The sequence below is a fragment of the Oryza glaberrima genome, chromosome 1 (genome assembly GCF_000147395.1).
Source record: "Oryza glaberrima chromosome 1, OglaRS2, whole genome shotgun sequence".
NCBI lineage: Eukaryota > Viridiplantae > Streptophyta > Magnoliopsida > Poales > Poaceae > Oryza > Oryza glaberrima.
The window spans coordinates 2,506,101-2,521,398 of record NC_068326.1 but is presented as its reverse complement, the minus strand read 5'-3'; the positions used below and the strand labels follow the sequence as shown (position 1 = coordinate 2,521,398).

General features: G+C 44.6%; 3 protein-coding genes across 3 annotated transcripts; all 3 read left to right on the top strand.

Moving 5' to 3' along the window:
• The first annotated feature begins 1,164 nt into the window (after positions 1 to 1,164).
• Positions 1,165 to 1,848, top strand: LOC127785242 (uncharacterized). Its single transcript, XM_052312677.1, has one exon. The coding sequence runs from the start codon at positions 1,165 to 1,167 to the stop codon at positions 1,846 to 1,848; it is 684 nt and encodes a 227-aa protein (XP_052168637.1).
• Positions 1,849 to 3,054: 1,206 nt separating this feature from the next.
• Positions 3,055 to 3,923, top strand: LOC127785202 (uncharacterized). The gene is made up of 2 exons (XM_052312634.1): positions 3,055 to 3,738; positions 3,843 to 3,923. The coding sequence occupies exons 1-2, from the start codon at positions 3,055 to 3,057 to the stop codon at positions 3,921 to 3,923; spliced, it is 765 nt and encodes a 254-aa protein (XP_052168594.1).
• A 1,121-nt stretch (positions 3,924 to 5,044) lies between these two features.
• LOC127785179 (uncharacterized) lies at positions 5,045 to 15,244 on the top strand. The gene is made up of 8 exons (XM_052312605.1): positions 5,045 to 5,130; positions 6,997 to 7,065; positions 9,815 to 9,878; positions 12,432 to 12,521; positions 12,638 to 12,745; positions 12,840 to 12,928; positions 14,406 to 15,075; positions 15,164 to 15,244. The coding sequence occupies exons 1-8, from the start codon at positions 5,045 to 5,047 to the stop codon at positions 15,242 to 15,244; spliced, it is 1,257 nt and encodes a 418-aa protein (XP_052168565.1).
• The last annotated feature ends 54 nt before the right edge of the window (positions 15,245 to 15,298 follow it).

Sequence of the window (15,298 nt, the reverse complement as noted above, 5' to 3'; positions counted from 1 at the left end):
TCAAAGCCAATAACATCTCCCGCATCTTAAAAACCAATGCAAATAAACGCTTTTGATGGTTTGAAAAAAATTTTCTATTGACGTACTATCTTCTTCGATAATAGAAATCGCTTTGACTTTTTCTTCGACGTTTAATCATTTGTTTTATTTAAAAAATTAGTATAAATATAAAAATAGATAATTCATAATTAAAGTACTTTTAATAATAAACTAAGTCACAAACAAAATAAATAATAGAGTGAATAATTATAAATTTATTTTAATAAAACGAATGATCAAACATTTTTGTTACAAACAGAAACTTAAAGCGAGTAATATGAGATGGAGGAGGGGCTTCGTTTTACGTGCCGGGGAGGAGGGGTCCCAACCCTTGGGACCCCTCCTCCCGAACACAGCCATAGTACCAACTAGAGGATGCCCCGCGCGTTGCTGCGAGACTTGATTAACATCAAATTGTTAGATATGAGGTACAATCTCAAGAAGAAACAAAAGAAACAAGTAGCTTTCTTGAATAAATTCTTTTTAGCAGCTCTATCCAAAATTTATAGATAATTTAGGTAGCACATGTCAACTGAAGGGGCATTCAGTCATAAAGCTCTTTTATACAGATTGACGGGCTGGATACATATAGATGTGTGTGGAGATGGGACAATGTGTTCATGTGGGTTACATTTGGCACTGAGGAGGCGAAGAGACTCACCCGGTGACTAATGGGTTGAGCTCTATGCTACATTCTATCCAACATCTGAGAAGCGATCTAATACATTTATCCAACGGTTCACTATTTGATGATGATATAGAAGCATGTGGTTTGAGTTTTTGGCCTTAGTTTTGTATTATAGAAAGAAGGGATATGGTTGGATGTAGGACCCATGCATCATCGACTTTTCTCGTCCCATCGTCTGCTTTCTAGTCTCCTCTCGTTTCTCTCTCTCTCCCCCTCTTCCGGCGGTTCGTGACTTCGTGCGCCGGTCCATGTCACGGCCGGGAAACGAAGCGACGTGCACGGTGTCATTCGCATTGATGTGCCTGCATCGTACAGCTCCACTATAAAAAAAGACCATTTAAATTTCGAAGTTGCTTCAAATCTCGCTGCAATTCAAACCTTCTCCATTCTAGATTGGTGCTTCTGATCTCTCGTACGCAAGAGTGTGTGACCGTGAGATGGCCGGAAAAACATCTAAAGCTGCCACTCTAACCATGAAGCTGCTCGTCGACACCAAGGCGCAGCGCGTGCTGTACGCGGAGGGCAGCAAGGACGTCGTCGACTTCCTCCTCTCCCTCCTCGCTGTCCCGCTCGCCGGGGTCACCAAGCTGCTCACTGCCGGCGACATGGTCGGCTCCGTCGGCAACCTCTACGGCAGCGTCGTTGACAAGCTCGGCGCCGACTACGCCTGCCGCGGCGACGTCAAGGCCGCGCTGCTCGCGCCCACGGCCGCCCTCCGGTTGGGCTCGCCGGCGGACGCCGACAACGGCGGCGGCGCCCTTTACCGGTGCAGCGGCTGCGCCTGCTCGAGAAGCTGCTACAACTTCGTGACCAAGGTGAACGGCACGCCGTGTCCGGTGTGCAAGAGGAAGATGGCGACCGAGGTGAGTCTTGTTGAGCCGGACGATGTCTCCGGCGCCGGCGCCAAAGTCGTGACGTCGCCGGCGGCGCCGTCTGGCGAGGCAAGCTCTAGCAAGGCTGGTTACGCGCCGGGCAAGGTGACGTACACGGTGATGGATGACCTCACCGTCGCACCGTCGTCCACCGTCTCCGCCGTCGCCGCCCTCGTGGCGCTTGGCGTGACGGACATCAGGGGACTGCAGGAGAAGACCGTCGAGGTCGGCTACGACGAGGTGACTTGATTAGATATCCACACTTGAAATTATTTTCTCATGTACAGTTTGGCTTAATTTGTTTTAAACCTTGAGCTTTCGATTAACAATATTTAATGTGTTTTTATACGTATAGGGTTTGGCTGTGCTGAAGGCTTCGTTGCAGTCAAAGACAGTGCTCACTGATGTCTTCCTCGGTGCGAGGCGGACTGCTCACCGACGTCATCCTATGCTGGTTTGAGGCCAAGATGATCAGATTACAGAGCAAACAAGTAGCCAACGCTGTAGTACCTTGTTGTCCATGAAGGCATGAAGTCATTTTGGCCATATGGTCACGCTAATTTTGTGGAGCACCTGTATTCGTCTTAAAAAAATGTAGTTTACCCCTTTTCCTAGTATAATCATCATCTAACAAAGTACTAATCAAAATTATTTTTTATTGGTTTCAAGCCATGCAACAGTGAATTATTTTTTGTTGGACTGAATCAACGGAGCATTGTTTTGTTGTCCTTGTTCTTGGTGTGGATCATTAAATTAGGATGGAGCCATAGTGGGAGGGATTTCAGCATGAAGTTTCTGTTTAAAGTAGGAATTTTGGTGCATGGATTAACAAATGTGTTAAAATTTGTGACATGCACATACTATTTCATACTAGTTTACCCCTCATGTTGTATGTTACCTAAATAGTCATTAAAGTTTTTATTAGGGAAAGTGATTTCATAACTGGGGGAGTAGATTTTTATTCCTCGAGAGGATATCCTCTCGTTATTTGCATGTCACTTAAATAGTTATGAAAAAATTTAAAAAAAAAAAGAAGATGTATTAACACGTGATATATCACTTCATAAACATGCAAGTTTAAATTCAACTTCAACATCTCGCAAAAAAAAAAACAAATTATTGGTTCTTTTCAAATTAACCTCCTCTACGTACCGGAAGTCGCATACATGATGCTTCGGGTTGCCTCGCATAAATGGGTGATTCATTCAAGTGCTGATACTACGTGCGGCGGAGCTGAACCGATCGGTATTAATTTGACCGTCTACATGCGCGCATATATTGGGACTGCAATTTTTGCATGCAAAAAAGCTTGATCGATCAAGAAAATTTACAGTGGGCGGCTAATTACTCTCCTCTCCTCCGTAATCCTTCCTGCTCGTCTCTGCTCGCTATAAATTCTACTGCTCACACAGCAAGCCACTCCAAGCTAGCCACAAGCACTTGCTAGTTGCTACGATGGCGACGGAGAAAACCAGCTCGAAGGCGCTGAGCATGAAGCTGCTGGTGGACAGCAAGGCGCAGCGCGTGCTGTACGCGGAGGCCGGCAAGGACGTCGTCGACTTCCTCTTCTCCCTCCTCACCCTCCCCGTCGGCACCGTCGTCAAGGTTCTCTCCAAGGACTCCATGGTCGGCTCCATCGGCGAGCTGTACGCCAGCGTCGAGGACCTCGACGCCACCTACGTCCGCTCCGCCGACGCCAGGAACGTGCTGCTCGCGCCGGCCGGTGGCTTCGACACCGGCAAGCTCCTCCAGCTGCCGGAGACGGCGGCGCCGCTGGCCACGAAACTTTACCGCTGCAGCTCGTGCGACTACAACGAGTGCTATGACTATGTTTCCACGGTGAGTGGCTTGCGTTGTCAGATCGCTCGATGCCCTGGCAAGATGACGGTGGCAATGAAGCTTGTGGTGTCGAGCACGAGCACTACAGCTACCGGATCGGCCAGCGGCGGCGAGGCGGCGCAACCAGCATATGCTGTTGCCGGCACGGGATTTGTGCAGGGGGTGGTGACGTACACGATCATGGATGACCTCAGGGTCGCGCCCATGTCCACCATCTCCGGCATCACGCTGCTCACCACCTTCGGTGTTACTGACATCACCTCGCTCCAGGAGAAGACCGTGCAGATTGGCTACACTGAGGTAAAGTGCTACTATTTCTCTACGAGCAATGTGTATTGCTTGCAGTGCGTACTCTCATCTCTCTGTTCCGATCTGTTTGTCAATTTTGTACAACACTATTGCAGGGCTTGGCGATGCTGAAGGCGTTGCTGCAGTCGAAGACGGTGCTCACAGATGTCTTCCTTGGCAAGAAGAGGAAGGCCTGATGTGATGTGATCGCCTGCGCGGGAGCCTCGTTTGCTTTTGTTGGAACGTTCATGTTCCTTGTCCGGCCATTGAGCTATCTTATGTGTTGGTGGTGCTTTTGTCAGTCGATTTAGGATGCGTTCGTTCCCAGCCGTTCACAACTCTTCTTCCTCGTTTTACATGTGCACTCTTTTCAAACTGTTAAACGGTACCTTTTTTTTTACAAAAAGTTTCTATACGAAAGTTACTTACAAAATTATACTCCATGTATGAAAAAAATAGCTAAACCATAATTAATCACGCACTAAACACTACTTTGTTTTATGTGCCGGGGAGTGAGGGTTCTGAACTCTATGAATTATTGCCGTTCTATTGTCAGTTTGTCACGTATCGATATCGTATGTTCTTCAATCATCTGTACCGGTTCCGGAACAAAATCGACCCTTTGAATCATAGGAATGAAAAATCGGAGGAATAGTAAAAACATAGGATTCTTACAGGAATACAAGTGTAAACCAGTGGATTACAAAACACAGGAAAAACATAGGAATGACCGTTTGATTGAACTGTAGGAAAAACACAGGAATTTGATGAGAGATAAAGACTCAAAGGATTCTTAACATGAGGTTCTACCTCATGCTAAATTTCCTCCAAAACTTGCATGGGAAGAGGTATTCCATAGGAATTTCATAGGATTCCATAGTATTCATTCCTTTGATTCAAAGGGCTATATAGGAAAAATTCCTATAGGAATGAAATCCTTTAAAATTCCTATGAATTTCCTTTGAATCAAAGGGGGCCTGAATAGGAACAGATGGGCCTTGGGGTATTTAGGGAGAGTTATGTCAGGCCCGCTTAAGAGCAGGTACAATAGCAGACTATTAGCCAGCTGTAAACATATTTTAATGAGATAAACGATGAGAGAGAAGAGCAGCGGGCTATAGATCTGTAGCCAGCTGCAGCACGAACTCCAAAATGTAATGTGTGTATGACAGGTGGGACAATATATTAATAATATAGTAAGCAACTATTGTATGAATTAGCTATTAGATTGACTATAGATGAATTGGAGCTAGTAGTGGACTATACTATTGATTATAGATGAATTCGGCTTAACCCCGGCAAGGTGACGTACACAGTGATGGATGACCTCACCGTCGCGCTGTCGTCCACCGTCTCCGCCATCGCCGCCCTCGTGGCGCTTGGCGTGATGGACATCAGGGAATTGTAGGAGAAGACCGTCGAGGTCGGCTACTTACAGGTGATCGACTTAATTTTAGATATTTGCAATAGAGATTAATTTCTGATATACACTAGAAAATAACCGCGGCTTTGCCACGCCTTAGTATACATAGGCCAGCTCAATTACATGAACCCAGTACACTGTTAATTATGAAGCCTGGTAATTACGAATTGATCATAACTAAATTTGTATATATATATATAAAAGGCTACATAATCACAAAATTTTACATTCAACTTACCCAATAATGCATAATGGCTTAGGAATGGTTTCGATAATAAGTAGTCCAACATTTTTCATTGAACACCCTAAAAATTAGAATCGGAAATAGATATAAATGGTTTGTACACTTTGTTTGAAAAATTGACCATATCAAATTTTAGTAATGTCGAATTTTAACACATTTTGGTATTATCAAATTTTGGTAACATTCGCTTTGTTTGGTTTGATGCCTTTACTACATTTTGATGCCTTTAAGAGAGAGCTTCTGGAACTGCCAAAATTGGGTAACATCGTAATAGTTGAAGTGTGTTTACTACCAAAATTTGGCAATGCCAAAATTCGGTAAGATTGAAAGTGGCAACAAACTTAAACATTCCCCAAATCCTCCTTCTATAGTCTTTTCCAATTCCCTGCTTTCCTATTCAAGAAAATCAGCGTGCCCGTTGGAAAACCAACTTATAGCTAGTACATATTTACTTATTTATAATAGTTATTGTTGTTGCTGTTAAGAGTTTCAAATGCAATATTTTACTTTTTTTGAAAAAAAATATATACACTTGTTCATTTAGAAGAAACTATTTAATGACTTTTGAAAAGGTTGAGGAACAATTAACCTGTAGTAACCCTATTCATATAAAGATTTTAAGCTTTGTTAAAGCATTACTACGGAAAACAAAATTTAAAAAACTTTATTTTATTTTATTTGTAATACTTGCCTATTTACTTTCAAACCTTTTTTCTCTTCCATTAGATAGAGTAAATAACATATATTTATAATTGGTATGATTAGATATGGTTAGAGGACTGAAAGCTTAAGGTTGTTTACTATTAGTGCCACCTACTTACCTATATGGTCAGTATATGATATACCCTCCATCTATATTTATCTCACAATATAGAGATTGTTAGGTTGATTAGCTAATCATAGATAAAATAGAATACAATTATAACAATATTGTCAACAATAAGAGTAAATATGGTTAGTTTATGCCTGGCTAATTCTTATGTGTCGTATTTAGCTAGCAGTACTTGTCCGGTGAATAATTATATTTCAACTTTTTAAAAAAGATTTGTAACGGATAATTAACTTATTTAAGTGTATCTGTATGCCTTTAACAAATACTACTTTGGAAGATATGTCTTTTAAATTAGTAGGATTTACAAAATTTATCAAATTACATGAAAATTACAAAATTTAGAATGCATATTTTTTTAAGTAAATGACTCCTATCATCAACTCAATATAGAGTCATAATATGTTTATGTTACTCTTTGTACATCAGACGATTCAGACTCAGACAGACAAACAAGTCTTGAAAAGTCAAAACTTCTAAGGTCCTAAACATAAATACATGAGTACTAACCTAGGGGCATTTTTTAAAATATTTTGTATTTAGTGAAGTATAGAATAAAAAAATATTATTAGGGGTGAAAAAGAAAATTTGTTAGGAGTTGATGGCACGTGTAAGTTAGCAGGTGGCCATTGGGAATTGGGAGCAGTGACGTGCTCCATGCATGCATATGCCCCGTCGTCCACCTCTGCTTTCAATCCCAGTTCACTCTTCTTCTCTCGTACTCCACTGTACTGCACCTACTGCGCTACTATTGTTGTGGCTTGTGCTTTTCAGTTTCCACTTTCCAGCATGGATTTGCGCTGAGAAAGAACTGATGGATGAGGCGGCTTGCAAATGCAAGAGGTAACTGGCTTCTTTGGTCACTGGGTTCAAGGCTTCAAGCTGGCCAGCTCTGCATGCATCACGGAGGCAGCGGAGGTGGCGTGGTCGAACGGCAGCGGGTTAAGAGTGAGCCGGAGGCCCCGCCATCGGGTTGACTGCCGGCCGTCCTGCCACCACCAACTCCGTTGTCTCCGCCTCCGATCTCCGGCGACGAGCGGGTCGGCGATGAGGTGAGGTCGCGGTGGTGGCGGAAGGGTCGAGGGGGCGGTGCGACCGGCCATGATGGCAGAAGCGGCAAGGAGGATATCGAGGAGACGATGCGAGCGGTTGATCGCAGAGGCGGTAAAGGAAGCCGGCGACAAGCAGGGTGGCGTTGAGCCGAGCTGATCCCCGCGGATGTAGCGACGGCGTGGACCTCCGCCGCCGTCCCTACTCGTCAGTGGCGGAGCCAGGATCTTGATACGCCTAGGGCTCAAATTGAAGGCTAACAACTATCCATGTCAATTCTTACAAGGAAGTACAGTACAAGAACTAAAAAAAATGCAAGACTGGAATACAATTTCTAAATATAAATATGCATAGAAGTACAGTAAAAGTGTAGAAAAGGTAAAAGACTAGACTAAAATTTTATTACAATACCTAATCCGACGTGTCTTCATAATTTTCACTCTTCATCAACAGAAGGTAGAGAACCTGAAGCTAAATCTGAAAAATGATATTACATAATGTAAGTGATACAAATTACGAGAACTTAATTATTTGTAGATTACAAAGCAATGCATGGCATACCTCTAGGTAATTTGTGCTTGCGCGTCCTCAAAGCATGATAATGTTCTATAATTTGACGATCTTCAATACTAGTAAAAACATCGCGCTCAATATAGCATATCATGCAGTGATTCATCCATTCATCATTCATCTTGTTCCGCAGCTCAGTTTTAATAATGTTCATAGCTGAGAAGGCTCTTTCCACTGTTGCCGTTGCAACGGGCAAAATCAAGGCTAATTCAATTAAGCGATATACCAGTGGAAAAACTGTGTGTCTATCAGTTTGGACCATCTTAACAGCAAGTTTACCAAGGTCAGAGCAGCTTGAGAAATCCAAATCAGATCTCACATCAGAGATAAATGTGTCAAGTTGGTCTCTAAGGACTAAACAATCATATTCAGAAAAGTCATCTGCATAAATCTTAGCAAGTTCAATGAGCTTATCTTCATCATAGTTGGCAAAAGAATTCCTTGGATCAAGGCAAGCAATGCATCTCAATAGCTGAGTAGACCTTTCAGCAAAACGATTGTTTAACTCAACAATAATTTGATCAAGTACCACATTAAATATTTCATTGCTGAAATGATGCAAGTAAGTTACAAATTGTCCACCACGACCCCTTGAACGACCTCTCTTAGTTATTTGATCGGTCATATTTGGCACAACTATATTATGTTTGAGACAAAAGTTCTTTGCCTCTTCAAAAAGAGCATCCCAGCCATGCTGCCTTATGTCATTTATTTTTTGCAATGTTGTCCCAACCAATCCTACAGCACGGACAATATTTTGGTCTTTCCTTTGTAAGCACTGTGATAGATCATTAGTCTTGCCCAATATCTTGATCATAAGATGCAATACAAGAACAAATTCAAAGCTCTCCATTTTTTCTAATAAACCTGCAGCTGTGGTTTTTTGTGTTTCCTTTGTTGCATCCTCACACATATTCTCTAATACCTCCAAAACTGCATCCCACATGAGTTGAAGACGACACAAGGTTTTGTGGTGTGAACCCCATCTAGTATCCCCAGGTCTAGCAAGATTGGTTTCTTGGTTTTTTCCCCTTCCACTAAAAATTTCACCGGTCTCTAATCTATGCACTAGATTATCATGGTGTTGTTGGGCCAACTGATCATGTTTCTTACAAGAGGAATTCACGGTGTTGACAATCAAATTAGTGTAGTTAAAGAAGTCCAAGACAGAAGAACAACACTTGGCAACGGAAACAACAGCTAGCTGCAACTGATGAGCAAAGCAATGTATGTAAAAAGCATATGGGTTTTCATCCAATACCCGTCTTTGCAGCCCATGAAACTCCCCTCTCATGTTTGATGCCCCATCATATCCTTGCCCCCGCAATTTATTGATAGATAGGCCATGATCAGTGAACATAGCATCCAATGCCTCCTTAAGTGAAGCTGACGTTGTGTCGGTAACATGTCGAATCCCAATAAACCTTTCAATCACATGCCCTGTATTGTTAACATACCTACAAATGGAAAAAAAAATATACCTTTCAGTTCATAAAGTCATTTTTCTTACAAACTATACACAAAAGGCAAGAAATGAAATATGGAGCAGCAACAACAAACCTCAGAATCACAGCCATTTGCTCCTTGATAGAGGCATCTCGTGCCTCATCAATTAATACCGCAAAATTCTTATCCCCAATATCAGCCATAATAGCTTTTAGGGTCTCTGCTGCACAACATTTGCTGAAATGCTTCTGAATCTCCCCTGAAGTCATTAAATTATTTAGAGGAGCATTATCAAGTAATTTCTTAGCATTTGCGTCCTTGCTTTTATACCAGTCTATCATCTCTAAAAAGTTTCCCTTGTTTTTTGAGCTAGCAGACTCATCATGACCTCGAAAGGGTAGAGCTTGCAATAGAAGAAATCTTACAACACCTAATATTATAGCAATGCGAACCAGGTATTCTTCATCCGCTTTCTTGCGTCCGCTAACTATCACATGTGAAACATTTTGTCTCTGGTTTTGAAAAGCTTCACAATATCTTCTAGCTTGATTATGAGCACTATTGACACCACCAACATGAGCATCAAAGGAGTGAGTTGCATTTTTCCAATACCTAAACCCTTCACCCGTGTAGCATTCAAAACCATAATTCTCAGCTCGGGGTTGCTTAAAAAGAAAGCAATAAAAACAGAAAGCTGCATCCTTGGCAACACTGTACTCTAACCATTTGTGTCTTTGGAACCATAACTTCTGAAAGCTCCTCTTCACTCCTCCTATTTTTGTTTGTGGATATTTATGATCAACTTGTTGACATGGACCCAATAACAAATACTCCCTTCTAGCAGCATCCCTAATGTTCACATCCAATTGTTCAATTGGTGTGCGAAGCCCAGGGTCAGCAACAACTACATTCGGAGCAAGCACAATATTATTTTGAGCGTTGTTACTAGCACCGGTTCCTGCTGTTTCTGTGGTTGGGGTAGTTTCATCAGTTTCTAGAGTTGGAGTGGACTCACTGGACTGGACTTGGTAGAATGATTTTAAAGTTCTGCTCCTCTTCATCTAGCAAATCAAACCAAATCTAATTGACTAACTGCTATCAAATGCAAAATAAACATGCAAAATCAATGAGTAGAGACGACACTGACCTTGATTTGGGGAAATTGGAATCAAACTGATTTGGGGAAATTGGAATCAAACTTTGTGTCTTTGTGGAGAAGTGGCTGAGAAAGGGGAGGTGCTGGCTTGTTGCTTTGGCTTGCTGCTGGCTCGCTGCTGCTGCCCGGCGCCCCAGCCGCTGCCCGATTGCCTGGCTCGCTGCTGCTTGCTGTTGCTGGCTGCTGCCCTGCGGCCTGCGCCCTGGCTCGCTGCTGCTGCTAGCTGCTGCCCGGCTGGCTCCCTGGCTCGCTGTTGCTGCTGGCCTGCTGGCCTGCTGCCCGGCTGCCCCGTGCGCCCTGCGCCCCTGCTGCGATGCGCCGCCCGGCCGGCCGGCTGCCGTCCTGCGCCAATCGGCAATCGGTGATGTACTGATGTGAGAGACAGGGAGGAGAGGAGGAGAGCTGAGAGCATGAGACGGCGAGAGGAGAGCTGAGAGCACTCGGTGATGCGGGATGCGGCGTGATGCGCGAGACGGCGAGAGAGAGGAGGTGGGATTAGGGTTTGTGCATCTATTGGGCTGATGGGCTGCTATTGGGCTGAGGGATGTGGGGCTGAAACAGGCCATGTGTGGGGCTGGGCCAGACGAGTAGGGCTGGGCCTTGGGGATTTGGGGAAATCTGAAAAAAGTCTAGGTATTAGTCCACTAAAAAATTTTTCACGAGTGGGGCTTGGGCCCAAGCTGCCCTAGGCCCAATTCCGCCCCTGCTACTCGTCTATATGAGGCAGCGCTAGCTGGTGAGCAGGCGCGTATCAAGGCCCCGCGCGGGCCGTCAAGCTCCAGGACCAGCGCGGAGGTATCCCCTGTGGCGCTCTCTATCTCAGCGGGCTCCCTCCAATGTCGTCTACAACTCCGTCGTCGGATCCTTCGCTTCCCCCGTATCGTCTAGGCGCATCGTCGCCTCGCACGGATCAAGGCAGGGCAGGGCCAAGGAGCACCAGGTCAATCGAGCTCGAGCTCATCGTCCCCGTATTTGCCATCTACGCGACGGCATGGTGATTAGGAAAGGGGAATACTGTATATTGTTCTTGCTGGATTTTTTTTTTCTGATTCTGGGTCTTTTTTCATATACTCTGGACTGTTCTAGATAAGATTGTGCATTTTGTTAAAAACCCTTCTTAAAACTTGCAATTTATATTTAGGTCCGCTAGGCCTTTTCTCACCGTTCGTATGTAATCGGACGGCTATGGGACAGTTCGAATGCGTGGCATGTTCTCCAGCCGAGAATCTGGTCGTGAGCTATGCGTGATGCCACGTGGCCCAATCAATAGCAAGGGTTCTAACCCTGCAATCGGTATTAGAGATTTTGGCTTAAGTGTGGCTGAAGGCGTCGTTGCAGTCTATGACAGTGCTCACCGATATCTTCCTCGGCGCGAGGCGGACTGCACACCGCTGGTCCTATGCTGGTTTGAGGAATCGAGGCCAATTTGATCAGATCAGCAAAGTAGCCAACGTCGTACTTCACGCGAATTTTGTAACGCACCAGTAGTATTCGTCTTAAAAATTTGAAGTTTTTTGGACCCCTTCAACACATGTTTAAGAGATATGCAAGTCTCACGAATTAATTTTCCTATTGGAAACAGTAAATTCCTAATGAAAACAAACTAAATAATAATGAGAGTGTTAATCTGCGCATCTAATTTTAAATACTAGAAACAGTATTTAGCACGTGTCACTAGTAGAAATGTGCACATACATGGACGTTCTCCTCGTGTGGTTGTAAAATTTTGTCGTTGTTCGTTCAAAAAATTTGTCTCAGAACAACACCTATCTATGACGAAATGTTAGCATTAGCACTTTACTCCCTCCGTCCAAAAAAAAAAAAAAAAGCAAACCCTGGGTTTCCATGCCAACATTTGACTGTCCGTCTTATATGAAATTTTTTTATAATTAGTATTTTCATTATGGTTAGATGATAAAACATGATTAATACTTTATGCGTTACTTGTCTTTTTAATTTTTTTCATAATTTTCTCCACCTGCCGGAGATCAATGCGGCGGCGGCGCCGCCGGCCTCCACGGAGCTTTACCGGGGCAGCGCGAGCAGGTTCGGTGATTGCTGCAACTACGTCTCCACGGTGAGTGGCTTGCGTTGTCAGTTGCCGCAGTGCAGCGGCAAGATGAGTTTACCGGCGGCGAGGTGCCGGCGACCGCGAGTGCGCCGTCTGCAATCGCAGGCACGGGGTTTGTGCAGGGGTTGGTGACATACGCCGTCATGGATGACCTCAAGGTCACGCCCATGTCCACCATCGCGCTGGTCAAATCCGGTGTCACTCACATCAAGTCGCTCCAGGAGAAGACCGTGTAGATCGGCTACACTGAGGTTGTTATCATATGAAGTTTTGGTCATTTTGATTTGTGTTTTATTAACCATTTTGTTTTACACTGTACTGCAGGGTTTGGCTATGCTGAAGGCGTCGCTGCAGTCGAAGACGGTGCTTACAGATGTTTTCCTTGGCAAGAAGCGGAAGAAATGGCCATTTGTGTTGGTCCTTCTCTTGTTGTTTATTTTGCTTGCTGGCAAGCCGCAAGCGTGACCAGTCGATTTGAAACTCTTATGGATTATGTGATGTCTTCTGTACGAGTTATAGAACAAAATCACAGATGGCCTTGAGCTTTTGATGGAGAGATGGGCCTGGCCCGTAATTGCTATCAATGGGTTGTGATTTAATTTAGGCTGTGCCAACTGGTAAACCAGATGGGCTTTTCGCTGAACGGACGACTAGAATCAGTGCGTTCAATCTTCTCTTTATCGCTACCAGTGCAGTTGATCGTCTCTCACATTCACGCGATCGCTTTGGCACCACGGTCATTTGCTCATGTTGAGTTGTCATCCAAATTCATTTACACTTAATAAAGGCCAGCTTCTGCTGTAGTGGAGCGGAGGCCCGTCGCCGGGAGGCTTGATCCCTTTTAGGGTTCCACAATATATATACCTCTTGTAAGCCGCCGTGCGGCGATGTAATCTCACCCCAGATATAGTGAATATATTTTGCTGGCTGGCGCCCGTGGTTTTTTCTCTCCTATTTTAGAAGGGTTTTCCACGTTAAATCTCGTGTCTTCTATGATTGATCTATTGTTTTTTATCGTTTATTCGCTTATCGTTTCCTAACGGCTCACGGCATTGAGAATCTATCCATGCACGTCGTACTACCAGTATTCACCGTATGACTAATTAAGACACTAACTAATTGAGTGCTATTCAGTCCACTTTGCTACGTTCTTAGTCTTTGTGCAAAAGGGAAACACGTTTCTAAACTTGAATGGAGGGGCTAAAATAAGAATCTTTGTTTTTTTATGTAACTAATTATAAAGAAAAATAATTTAATGACCCTCATTTTATAAGGATGGTTACAAGAAGTTTGATATTATAGCCAATAGTTAGCTATGAAAATTCACAAATCGTAGCTCAAATCCAAATCCAACATGGCAATCCTTATTATACAAGAAGGATATTGGTTTACTGTACTTTCCTTAGTGGTAAAATTGGATAAAAATTAAATGATGGATGATTTTTTAGAGATGTTTTTAAACACTAAAAATCATTATATTTTGGGTCCGCGTGAATATGCATGCTTGCTTGTATAGCAGCCGGTTAGGCGCATGGATGATGGACGGACTGGTGTATCCGGCCTGCATTGTGTTTCAGGTTCAATTTTACGGAGCTGAACCGATTGGTATTGTGCATGATGGAGCTGAACCGATCAGCATCAAGGCCTCAAGCAGTGCGATCGATGCATGGCAATGGAGTAAACGGCATTGATTGATTAGGAATTAAAGTTCACAATGAGCGGTTAATTTGCAAATAAATTACTCTCTTCTTCCCCGTGAACCTCGATGCTCTCGTCTGTTACGCTATAAATTCCAGAATGCAGCAGGCAAAACGAGACTTCGACTTCAGAGTTCAGACGCAGGCCACTGCACACTGCAACTACTGCAAAAATGGCTTCTGAAACAACCAGCCAAAAGGCAAGTAGCGATCTGATGAGCATGACACTCCTGATCGACACCAAGGCGCAGCGCGTGCTGTACGCCGAGGCACGCAAGGACGTCGTCGACTTCCTCCTCTCCCTCCTCGCGCTGCCGATCGCCTCGGGCATCAAGCTGCTCGGGAAGGGCTCCATGGTCGGCTGCGTCGGCAACCTCTACGCCAGCGTCGAGAAGCTCGACGACGCCTTCGTCCAGGCCGACGCCGCCAAGGACTCGCTGCTCAGCCCCGTCGTGCTCTCGCCGGCGGCCAGCTCCAACACCTCCGTCCTCCGCTTGCCGGCGCCGTCTTCTGCGCAGTCAAGCAAGAGCTTCTTCAGATGCAGCTACAGCAGCAACGCCTGCAGAAGCTTCGTGACGAACGCGAGCGGCACGAAGTGTCCTAACTGCGGCAACCAGATGGCAACGGCATGCACCTATGTTGCCGGCGGCCAAGATCAGAACACGCAGAACGCCGCCGCCGAAGGGGCGAAAGGAGGAGGGTTCGTGCAGGGCATCGTGACGTACACGGTGATGGACGATCTCACCGTGGCGCCCATGTCGTCCATCTCCAGCATCACGCTGCTCAACAGGTTCGCGGTCAAGGACTTGGGCGCGCTCAAGGATAAGACCGTGCAGCTCGGCTACACTGAGGGGATTACATTCGTAACCGTACACATGACTCTACTTGATTGTTGGAACTTAATATCAGTTGGTTTTAGGCGGTATGCATGTATTTGTTGATTCTCTGCAGGGTCTGGCGATTCTTAAGGCTTCCCTGCAATCCAAGACTGTCCTGACTGACGTTTTCATTGGCCTGAAGCCTGCTTCCTAGGTAGGCAAGCTTGAAGGCTAGATCGATCTACATGTCTCTTGAATAACTGGGTGT